A 12,738-nucleotide genomic window follows, 5' to 3' on the forward strand; every position below is an offset into this window, starting at 1 on the left:
TGAAGATGATTTCAAAAATATTATTGTAAGTATTTTTGCAAACATTTGTATCAAATATTTTGTCATCATATTAATATAACATTAGGCCTCTGTTTGAATGTTTTATCAAGTTAATCAAAAATGTTTTTAATGTTATGTAAACGTTTTATATATACTTTTTATAGGCATAGGCCTATAACCCGACATTTAAACAGTTTCCGGCAACCTTTTCTAACCTTTTGCGAATGATGTTGAAATCAGTTTAATGTTTGCTGGGTACGGTAGGCCTATAGCCATGATAGCCTAATTAGTAGGCCCTATTTATATTCAAAGCATTAAAATTGTTCTTACTCATTATATGCTCGCTGGCCATCGTTGATTGGAGTCCTCACTGGTGTCATCAACCACCTGCGCTGTGGATAACCAGAGTCTCCAAGGAGACACCCTTCCAGACGACCTCTCTCCATCATCTCCCAAATGGCGCTATTCTGCAGGATGCGGGAATCGTGGGTGGATCCCGGCCATCGGGAGATTACATTCAGGATCTTGTAGTTAGCATCACAAACCAACTGAACATTGATGCTGTGGGCGCCATGCCGGTTTACATACACATGTTCGTTTGGTCCATACGGGCAACTGTCGAGAGAGACGTGAGTGCCGTCAACTGCTCCGATGACGCCTGGGAAACCGCAAAGGGTGTAGAAGTCCCACTGTTTCTACCCTATTTCTGCTGCTGTTGTCGGTCACTGGACATGTTCATCTTTGATGTTGATGATTGCGTTGGTAACCCGATGAACAATCCTGCAAGCACTCGCCTCGGACACTCCATGATGTTCAGATGTGGTGGTGTAGAAGCACCCTGTGGCATAAAACCTCAGGGCGACGAAGATCTGCGTTGTTGCATCAATGGAGTGACTCCTGGATGTTGCGGGTCGAAGCTGTGGCTCTAGCAAATCGATGACATGCATAACACCCCGTCGTGTAAATCGATAATATTTGTGCATTTTCTTGTCATGATAACTATCCAATGGATTTGTTCTGTCCCTGAAAACCCTCTCCCTCCGTAAAGCCCTTGCATTGTTAATATAAAGTAGATGAGCCGCCATTAAAACGAAAAAATCCTCCGACTTAGAGCAAGATAACGGATTGTAAACAAAAGCTAAAAAATAAAATGGCGCGAAATTTAACATGTGATACACTTAGCGATCAATTTACCTACCTTTGCGATTACCCAACGACTACAAAGTAGTCATCGCAAACAATCCATCGCTATTTCAAACTTTGCGATGACATAAATCATCGCAAAGTGTTAGTGAAAGCAATTTGTAAAATCGCTCGCTAAATTGCGACGGATTTGTGGTTTAGCGATCAATTTGGGTCTTAGCGATGATCGCAAGACGTTAGTGAAATAGGCCCCTGGATTGTCGATACCAGATTCGGTCGTTTCATTTCCACCATTATCATCAATATACCGACTCAATTGCAATTCGCGCTTCTCAATAGTTGCCGAAATTGTCGCCATTTTCTGTTTACCTGCACGTGCTTTCAAATTCGCATCGCTTTTGTTCCTTCCACGAAACCTGAACGTTGTTTCAGAATTCGGAAAACTAGGAGATACATTATGCAAGTTAGAAGAAAGGGTAGCCAGGCAATGTAGAAAATAGCAAATAGCGCAAATGGCTTGACTCTGCCATAATGAGGGTAACATAGCAGAGTTGTATATTGAGGAGGCACTCTTTTACCTACGCGAGGCCAAATTATCAAAGGTCCGATCCAAGACAGTACTGCTATTGCAAAAACCGCTGACATTGTAAAAACAGCACGAAGTTTGGATCGCTGTCGCAAATGTTAGAATGGTTGTGAAAGGGCTCGGTAGCGATCGACGCATATAACGAGAGTAAAAAGGTAACTTGTAAAGCCTATGACGTGATTAAGGAATTTGTAGGCTTCACAAAGTTGCTTTGAAAATGGCCAGAGTCCAACAATCCAATATATTGAGAATAAAGGCAGCACCGTTGACCCATGGATGAGATCTACAAGAGCCAAACCACAGATAAAGTAATTGGCGTATAAAGTGCGCAATTGTTTCGTTGTGGCGTAAGAATAAAGTACAACCAAATTGCCAATCACTGTCACGAGTGTGAAAACCCCGCACAAAATGGCCATGCCAATTTGGACTTCAATGGGAAATTGCTGAAAGTAAAGTAATGGTCTAGTTGGTAGCCACTGAAGTGGATTCTGTGCGTCAGAACTCATGTTGGTAGAATCAGTCATATATTGAGATGACATATCGTTGCTATCCCAGTTGGTTGTGTTCGCCATTATTTCATCAAGTTATACTGCATGTGACTTTTTTATTTTTAAATAATTTACAATAATTGATAATGATTTATTTATTTATTTATTTATTTATTTCATTCTTATTTAACCTGGGTTGACCTTTCAATGCACTGGCATTGTTCCCCCCAAGGTGCCCAGGTGGCACAAGGCCAACATTAAAATACACAAGATACAACATATAAAAATACAGATGGAACAATAATATACATAGTAAAAAACTAGCACACATATTTAAAAAGGTAATCGGCAAGAAGAGTGGATCAGGGTCAGGCGGGACACCCGGAGCAGACCTCCAGCCACATGCAGGCCGCAGGACCCCAACCCCGACCAAGGCACTGGTAGGGCCCCAGGCTGGTCAGGGAGCAGGGAGACAACAAAAGGTAAACTAACAGTGGATGTCTATGAAGATTCCATGAAGATTGAGTGAAATATTTCCACTAAAGTCATTTATTTTATACTGGGTACTGTAGCCAGCAATGTCATATCTAAAGCCGGGATATCCAGACTGTCACTCATTTTAATTTTTTCATATTAATCCCACGTGTTTCCGAGAAATATGAATATTAATTAACAATTGTAATATTCATCTGTCTTTGAGAGTGAAATCCACAATACGTGCATAGCAAATATAAAAAATAGTGAATGATTTTCCAAAAGATGTTCAACTTATTAACTATCCAAATTGCTATATGGTATTATACGTCTTATTCGACTTAACTTACTCAAAATTTGATGAAAATATATATTTAAAGTGACCGATCCCTGAAATATTTGTGAATGTAATGTAATATTTTTTATTCCCTATGTTCCTTAATATAATATAAACTAACATGTGTAAGTTTCATTTCAATCGCTCTACTGGATCTGAAGTTGTGAACCCAAATGTGAAGTAGCAAACACTGATTTAGGAATTCCTCAGACAATCTTAGAAATATTTGTTCGAACACTTTTAAGGCCATATTGGAAATGGTCCCCTTCTACCCCCGTACAATATTGGCATGCCCAATATGCTCATCCTCACCATATCTTCGCCCAACATTTTTGGTGGGGAAAGGGGAGGGGGCATGCTTAAGATGAACGTTGAGACAACAATATTATAATTCTTATTTTCCAGTGACTCATATAGCGTGCGCGCTATGATAAGAAGAACATGGGAATTACAGTGGGTGTTCGAACACATTTTTTCCGGGATTGTAGTATATTATTTCCGTAAATTAATATATCAATGTGAATTATATGCATAACGGTGACACATCGAAAGTAATATTAACATATAACGATTACTAGCATACTAATTATACAATATTAGAAGTTGGCTAACAATCTGTATCAGCAAAATGTAACTCTGTTGGACTACCATGAATACGATATAGACCCATTCTATGTCAACTCCAGGGATTTTTTTCTTTTTGCAATGTTGTGGTAGATATTGATGAGAAAGTAAAATCCCGAAAATTTGAACTTCATACTCCATTAAGTTTTCCCGTGGCATCAATTTGAAATTTAGGGGGGTCAGCGTAAAATATGTGTCGCAACGTGAAAGACGACGTTTGGAGGTCCATAAATGTATAAAGGGAACCCTTTACAACTTTGAAAAGTATGTATCCTGCGGTAATTTTTTGTGTAGAATTCAAATCTGGCATCAAAAAACCTCCTTTACTTTAAAAGATATAGGGCCCTCAACATGCAACTTCGTCCATCCAGGACCAACTTCGGGGGTCAGAACTCCAAAAGTAAAAATAATTTTTGTCCATTTTTTAGGACATTGCTCTTATCCAATATTGAGCCTATTAGAATACTTTTAGCTGAGATATTACCCATGCAAAACCCCAATTGTACATTTTTTGTACATTTTGACCCCCTGAAAACCAATGTCAGACATTTTGACCCACCACCAACCATCAGGTATGTTGAAAATATGTCCTTGGACAACATTTCTGAGAGATATTGGCTAGGGGTCTTGATGGCTTCAACACATCAGTTAGATTTGCCTTCTCCATAGAGTTGTACATTAAGTCATTATACATGCAAAATCAAAAATGTGTACCACTCTATGGAGTAGGCAAACCTAAGTGATGTGTTGAAGCCATCAAGACCCCAAGCCAATATCTCTCAGAAATGTTGTCCAAGAACATATCTTCAAAAAATGGACAGTAAAATAATTTTTACTTTTGGAGTTCTGACCCCCCGAAGTTGGTCCTGGATGGTTTTCTGATGCCAGATTTGAATTCTACACAAAAAAGTATCCCAGGATACATACTTTTCAAAGTTGTAGGGGGTTCCCTTTATACATTTATGGACCTCCAAACGTCGTCTTTCGCGTTGCGACACATTTTTTACGCTGACCCCCCTAAATTTCAAATTGATGCCACGGGAAAACGAAATAGAGTATGAAGCTCAAATTTTCAGGATTTTACTTTCTCATCAATATCTACCACCACACAGAAAAAGAAAAAAAATGAAGAGGTGCTGCGGTGCACATCCCTGGAGTTGACATGGATTGGCTCACTAGCTTTGTTGTGTCAACAATATTAATCATACACCATATGCATGTACATGTAAAAGCAAACTTGGAACCTCTGCTTTACGAGTCAGATGCTAAACCAATTCAGGGAATGATAAGTGCATTATTGTTTTAATAAAATGAAGAGATCCAACTCTGTCGCTGACGATATAGGCTAGGAATATTGTGTTTTGAGGTTAAACAAATTGCAATAAAAACTTTTTCACTGCAATGCATTTTAGAAAGGTCCCCAAAATGACATACTAAAAGTCCAAAAAAATCCATGTAGTGGAAGTGTGCCTAATTTACATAAATCCAAAATGGCCGCCAATTCCATGGTTTTCTCACAGATTTGGTCAAAATTGTCACCATACATACCTTTTATCATACTTTTAATGTACTTTGAATGTCTATAATGTTATTTTAAAGAATGTTTTTGTTTGCACAAGGTTTCATATGCCTTAGCTTAAGTGTCTTTATTTGCATAAATCCAAAATGGCTGCCAAATTAGACATTTTTGTAGAGAACTGATTATAAATAATAATAATGATCAGAATAATTGCGACAACACTTATAGACCTTTCTTATGATAAACTATGTACCTGGATCAATGCTGAAAACGATCCAGACCTAAGCTAGTTCTGGTCCCGGTACCTTTCAGGGGCATTCAGGCTACACTCACCAAGTACTGGGATCAGGTCTAGCTTAGTTCTGCCTCAGTTTCAGCACAGATCGCTCAGTGTTTGCGATGTGAATACGCCAATTATTAGAATTTGGTCTATTCATGTTGTAAAATTATTTTTGAATTTCAAATGTAGACCTATCATAATTTAGGTTCTTTAATTTGCATAAACACATACATTTTCAAAAAAAGTGGGTTAATTTGCATGAATTTGATTTTGATTCTAACCTTACAGTGCATCAAAGAGCAGCTGTAATATGTCTATATTGGTTTACAATCCCAGTTCAGTTGTTATTTCAGGATGCAGATCATGAGGTTAACATTGTGGTATACATATTTTAAGTTAAGTTACATTTATGTGGCAGGCTGATCAGTAGTAGCATCAAGTTCTAGGTCTGGTGGTGGAGAGTTGGTGCAACTATTGCCACGACAATCAGTGCAGGCTGTTGAACATTGGAGGCCATACTTCCGGCATGTACATTTCTTGGTTGCACAGTCTTTCTTGCATCCGCATCTGATGACTTTAAGGAGTGATGCGGGTGCTGGTGGTTTATCAGTTTGTATTGGAAGATATTTCCCATGCATGACCTGCCAGTGCCAACCCCAGTCTCCCGGTGTCAGGTCGCCTGCCATTCCTTTCCATTCTAATATCTGATAGTACACACGCAGACTGTGGAACTTTGCTGCTGCTGAAGTTGGTGGCAAAGTCTTTGCTTCTAAGGCAGACGTGATTGATGGTACCTTTACGCAATAGCTTCTGTACCTCAAAGAGTCCAGATCGTCTGTTGAGTCACCACCATACAGGCATACAATTGCCTTCTCTCCAGCTGTAATAATGGTGTCCTTCAGGTCTGACGCTGGCTTACTAAATACCTTGGCAAGCTCACAGAAGTAGTCATTCTTCATGATTTTCTTCAGTGATACACCTTTCCCAAGTCCAAATATGCGAGAGTTGTATCGCAGCCCAGAAGAGCATGGACAAAGAGAATGTCGCCACACACACTACTTCCTAGGGTTTCCTTTAGCTGCTTGATATTCCATGTCCGCATTGTCCGGTTCTTCTTGAGTTTGCCTTGGGCTCAGATGCAAAAAGATGTCCTTTGCATTCAGATCAGCGTAGAAAATCAGCAAGATGAGAAGGTCGGTGTCATCACCGACAAGAACGGTGTCTTTGAACTTAGCTGCTTATACTGCTGTAGTTACAATTAACAGATCTGCATCTTCTCTTGCATGAAATACAGCGCAACCATGCATTTCGAGCTTGGAACTGAGAAAATGTATGCGACATTTAATATCCTCTTCTACTGAGGGCACACTACTACCCAGAAAGACGAAGTTATTTACTAAAATGGCATCTGGTTCAGCATGATAGTTCTTGGATCGTCAGATATGATCTTGCATTTTGTTGGGTTAATTTTCATTCCCCAGCTGCTGCATGCTTTCTCCAATTCATTAGCGGAGATTTGTAGGTTCTCAAAGTCCATATCCATGATTTTGGTGTCATCTGCATATCGGATGTCACCCATTTGCACACCTGAGTCTAGATTTTGGACGTCCTTCATGACAAACTCCAGATATAGATTGAAGAGGCATGGTGAGAGAAGACATCCCTGTAAGACATCCCTGTCTAACACCAACTAGGACTTCAAACCAATCGGCGATCTTTCCTTTTACCACGACTGAGCATTTGGATTGCTCATACATTTTTGCAATGAGGTCTACTGATCGCAGACATTTCCAAAGGGCTCCCCTCCATCTGTCCATATGGTGTCAAATGCTGTTTTGAAGTCTACAAAATTCCAGTGTATTGAATGCGTCTTTCTTAAGCCTTTTCAAAGATTTGGCGTACTGTAAACTGCATCTGAGGTGCATCTGGAACTCCTGAACCGACACTTTTCCTCTCTCAGATGGTTATCTACAGTCTGTTGTATTCGGTTAAGAACCATCCTACAGAATACCGGGATTGACATGCCATCACAGGGTGTGACACTCACAGGGTGTGACACAGTCTCAGCCATCTATCGCCGGGGAAAGCGTAACCCTTTCAACATGGTACACAAGAAAGACAAAGATGACTTCCTAGGGACTTTTGCGAACAGTACGAGTACGCATGATGAGGTATAGAAATAAGGTGAAGGCTTCATCCTTCAGCTTTATGGGGCCAGCAAATATGATTCACTTTAATGAGTACCACCACATGGTGTCTTGTGGATGTAAGCCTGATGGATGCAACACTATGACATGTAGTTGCCAGAAACTAGGCCTTCAGTGTACAGCAATGTGCAGAAAATGCAGTGGCCATACTTGTTGCAACACAGCACCAAATGAAACAACTTTAGAATTAAGGTATTTTATAACTGGAGCAACGTACCTCTTCAACCACAAATTTTCAATCTGTTGCCATTTTTAGCCAATTGAGTTTGGTTTCTATAGTTGGAGGTTTCATCCCAATCGTATGGCTCCAGATGCCCTAGTTTGGTCTCAAATTGACTTTGTGATTTTTACATTACAGATCCGGGCTTTGGAAAGGCGGCAAATTTGGGGCGCCATTTTGGATTTCGGATACTTGCAAGGGTTGAATCATCTTAATATGGAATTTATAACAATTCCACATACCTCAAAACATATGTTTAGATACCTTACTTGTGTTTCTAGCTAGTATGATTTGGAAATTATGAGATAAACATGAAAATGGTGGCCATTTTGGATGCCATCTTGGATTTTGGACACTTGCAAGGGTTGAATCATCTTAATGTGGATTTATAAATATTTATCATACCTCAAAACATACCTTATTTGTGTTTCCAGCCCGTTTTCCAGCTAGTATTGTTGGGAATTATGAAAAAATATGAAAATGGCGGGCATTTTGGACGCCATCTTGGATTTTGAAAAACGCCCACAGGGGATTTGCGGGGACTTTTTATCAGTGATTTTACACATATTTCTAGACCTATTCCAGAAAAAATAATTTTTTACCTTTACCTCAATTTCCAGGTTAAAACTAATACTATTGGCCTAAAAATCTGTGTGTTAATCTTAATATCGGCGGCCATTTTGGATTTTTGAATACTGCGATACACAATTAAACAAGATATGTCTCTTAATATGATATATAAAACATAGTTCACCCATATAAATGTGAACTTTGTGCTTTTAAGTGCCACAACATCGACCTACGATAAGAAATCTCGGCGAAAATTGTCGAAATAGCGGCCATATTGGATTTATGCATATAAGGCACACTTCCACTACATGGATATTTTTGGACTTTTAGGTAGCCATTTAGGGGACCTCACTGAAATGCACTGCAGTGAAAATTTTTTTATTGCAATTTGTTTAACCTTCACCTATCCTAGCCTACAAGTAGATGCCGAGGTTCTAAACCAAGCGTCTTATCAGGTAGGTTAATAACCTTACTTCAGTCAATGACAAGAACAACATTATTAATAACAACAACATGATATGAACTGCTGGTGAGATCCCGATGTTGTTAATAAATATTGTTTATTGCCGTAAAAACTCAATAGTTAGCATATATGCTTTACTATCGAGCGCTTTTAAAACATGCAAACATGAAGAGCCCCATCCACAACAGTGTAAAGGGTTTTGAGCAAATCATCGATACACATAGTTATATACGAACAAGTAAACCTGCAAATGTGTGTCTCAACTCCATTAGCTGAGATGGTAAAGTGGCGGAGTTTATTTTGGTAAAATTTCATGTTTTCAAAAGGGCTCCATAGTAAGCACATACCGTAAACGTTCGTCTAATAGCGCCATGAGCTCCCTTGACATAATTGAAATTTTAGGCACAAACTAAAAGTACCCTTCCATAAAAATCCCACCATCAAATAAGGGCACGGAACCTTAATTCTTGTTGTGATATTTAAAGGAGGGAGCTCTCTATTTGTACATGAAATTTACCCCAAGGCAAAGGAGCCCAGGTGCGCCATTAGGCGAATGTTTACCGTATGCTAACTATCGAGTTTTCACGGTAGGTTGTTGCAGTTTATATTCACAATGATGTGTGTTCTGTTCTTTTTATGACAGTTTGGATATTACGCAGCACTGTGTGTTGACAATAATTTCCTCGTCGAACTACCCAGGACATCCGCCAAGAATAATAACTTCAAAAAGTGCCCACTCATTCATGGCTTCAACAAGGACGAAGCTTCGGTGTTTATCTTGTACTCTTTCCCATCTTATTTGAATAGCTCAGAAACGCCATACGTGTCTAAGAAACGATTTGACCGAGAACTCACTGCTTTGTTAACTGCATATGGCCGTTACATAAATGATTTGATAGAAGAAGGACTCACACAGGTGTACCTGGATTGGGCGAAAGTTGATGACCCAGCAGCAGATTATTATGAAGACTGGAAAAACGTTGCCACCGATTACTGGTATTCTTGTCCGGCAATTTTTGAGGCTAGATTGCACGCCATAGCTGCCGTACATGACTACACACGGGGAGGAACTTCAATTTGTGTTTGGTTATCCATTTGAACCTTCGTCCCACCTGGAATTTCATAAATATCCAGAGGAGGAAATGACGCTTTCGCATCAAATTATGAAATATTGGACTAACTTTGCCAAAACTGGGTGAGCTCAAAACCACAACAGTCATATCACTACCGCGTTATCCAACACACATTTTTCACGGACTTTCAGATCAAAGATTTTTCATAGAAAATGTCTCCTTGTGATATATCTCTAACAGATTGTGAGTCATACAAGTTTGTTTTGTTAGCAACCAATAAAAAAAGAAGAAAATAATAAAAACGCCGAAGCCGTTTTGAGGGCCGTACAGACTCCAAATATTCTACGTAGACTGGTAGAATACCCGTTCAACAAGTATTCGTGATTCAATCTAATTCATATCAAATAATTGTTATCTTCTAAAGAGTGTGTGTTGACGAAAAATCAATTATATGTTATGTCGAATATCTGGTGGAAATATAGTATCGCTTTTACGTCATGAAACATTCGTTAGAAGTTAATCATTACTGGAAATAGAAATGGAATATTAAGGTTATAAACTATTTTAAACTGTTGCGATTTGGTAGTTCACAGTATCTTGCGAATGGTAATGAGCTTTGACGAAAATTGCATTGATCATTTCATAGCGAGCGTTAAGAAGAATTCAAATATCACAAATATACCTTTGTAGGTCTCGTGGTTCTGTTGTAAAGAAGACTGAACAACACTTTTGTAAAACGTACATAACTCATTAACAACAATAAATCAAGCAAGGATTCAAAGTATATGATTTGTAGAATAAACTTGTGCAAACATCAACGTCTTATGTTTTAATAATATATTGATTCAAATAATGAATAATGAGATTTTTTTTGGCTGCTTCGACCAACAATACCTGTCTATACCTTTACATAACGAAGGCATGTACGTTGCATCAAATTTTGTACATCATGTCACTAAAAAGTCTGTAGCAGCATTTACACAAATATAACTTTATTTTGATTACCATTTAACGTTTTATTTAGTATCAAAACATAATCTTATCTAATGTCTTATCTTTTAGTAACCCCAACAAAGAATCCTTCTCATCACCTCCATACAATGACGACACAGCATGGCCAGCATTCACTCTCCCTGAGTTACAATATAAAGAGCTTGCTATCAACATGACGACAGGTAGAGGACTCAAGGCTGATGAATGCCATTTTTGGAACGAACACCTGGAGCAATTAACAACATTTACAGGTACGTACCCGTACTCCTTCAAATTTTACAGAATGTTGCTTAAGTGTTAGTAAAATCTCCGTAAAAATCGTAATAAAAGTCATAACTGCAACAGGAAAAACAATAATTACATTGCCATGATTACCGTTCATACTAATGATGGTTTTATACTTTCTGCCGCTTGCCGTTGAGCGGCCTGACGCTTCATCATGCTGCTTGTACTTTTCTGCGAGTGGATCAGCACACCGCTGAGCGGCAGCGGCATGACGATGAAAGCCAATGTTGCCGCTCCCGAGTTGATTTCAATTGAACTCCCAACGATGCTGCCACATGGGCAAAGCGGTGGAGTGATAGATACATCCGCTTGCCGCTGGTCACCGCTAGCGGTTCTTGTGCGACTGTGCAGTGAAGCAAAATCATCGTCAGAGCGGCAAAGCGGCAGGAAAGTATGAAACCACCATAACATCGTGAACACTCGCTCTTACGTGTCCTTTGTACATAGGCCTACCTGGGAGCAGGTGCACAGCTTAAAATTATCCCTACCCCTCCCACACACACCCCATACACCCCCACATACCTTCCTCACTAACAAAGTTTGTCAGAGCGAACTTGGATTCAACATAATCAATCTATTGTTATTTTACTTTCAACGCAGCTAACCTTGAAGAGACAGAGCGGCAATGGAGAGAAGAATTCCATTCTTGGAAATACACAGATATGGAAGAATGGAGAGATACATTTGATGAGTACCAGCCCAATACTGACAACGGGAAAATATCATCTCCTCGCAATGAACTGTAAAGATACAAAAATGTATACCGATGATCGATGAGAACCAGTAGCATTGTTGAAATGTTATCTTAAAATGAAAGATTACTTTTCATTTTATCAATTGTATAACTTCTAAACAATATTATCTTCACATCAATTAGTCCTATATAAATTCAATAGCATATTTGTGACGTGCTATATCAAAAAGAGACACTTTTGGCAAGTTCAATTTTGCTCTACAACGCCGTTTTCCCCAATGAAATCGGACATTCCTAAGATATTGGGTTTGTAAGTTACGGTATTACAAAATTGGAAATTGAAATATCGGCCTTTAAAAATATTATTGACAATAATTTATTATGTACATGCATATGTACATTGAAAATGTCTGAAAAATACAAGATGCCAGTTATATTCCGGTCTGAAATTATCAGACAATATCTTAAAAATCACAAATATGTAACAAACCCAAATTGTGAAAAAATCAACACCGGCCAGATTTTTTGCTATTTCTCCATTTACGATCATGCCCAAAAGTGTCTCCTTTCGATATACCACGTCACATTTGGTACTCCATAGGGAATATATTTCACTTTTCCAGACAACGCCAAATAATATGGGTGTAACTTTTGATGATTCAATGAACATGTCCATCCATATCAGTACCCTGTGTAAAACTATCAATTTCCACATTCGCAATCTGTGGCGCATACGCCGTTTTATTTCTCAGGAAGCCTTCCATCAGGCCTTCAGAGCACTT

General features: G+C 38.9%; 2 protein-coding genes across 2 annotated transcripts; one reads left to right on the forward strand and one right to left on the reverse strand.

Moving 5' to 3' along the window:
• Positions 1–326: 326 nt before the first annotated feature.
• Positions 327–1,257, reverse strand: LOC140163713 (putative nuclease HARBI1). The gene is given in 1 exon segment (XM_072187029.1): positions 327–1,257. A coding segment is annotated over 1 exon segment (843 nt). The 5' UTR covers positions 1,170–1,257.
• Positions 1,258–7,472: 6,215 nt separating this feature from the next.
• On the forward strand, positions 7,473–12,008 carry LOC140163714 (acetylcholinesterase-like). Its single transcript, XM_072187030.1, has 4 exons — positions 7,473–7,622; positions 9,555–9,907; positions 11,047–11,228; positions 11,863–12,008. The coding sequence occupies exons 1-4, from the start codon at positions 7,473–7,475 to the stop codon at positions 12,006–12,008; spliced, it is 831 nt and encodes a 276-aa protein (XP_072043131.1).
• Positions 12,009–12,738: the final 730 nt, after the last annotated feature.

Source organism: Amphiura filiformis, chromosome 11 (assembly GCF_039555335.1).
Source record: "Amphiura filiformis chromosome 11, Afil_fr2py, whole genome shotgun sequence".
Classification (NCBI taxonomy): domain Eukaryota; kingdom Metazoa; phylum Echinodermata; class Ophiuroidea; order Amphilepidida; family Amphiuridae; genus Amphiura; species Amphiura filiformis.

Excerpts from the sequence above, each read along its gene's own strand:
- LOC140163714 (XM_072187030.1), top strand. The coding sequence starts at position 7,473 with ATGCCATCACAGGGTGTGACACTCACAGGGTGTGACACAGTCTCAGCC. Across the intron at positions 9,908-11,046 it reads AACGTTGCCACCGATTACTG|TAACCCCAACAAAGAATCCT; the intron begins GTATTCTTGTCC and ends CTTATCTTTTAG. Across the intron at positions 11,229-11,862 it reads GCAATTAACAACATTTACAG|CTAACCTTGAAGAGACAGAG; the intron begins GTACGTACCCGT and ends CTTTCAACGCAG.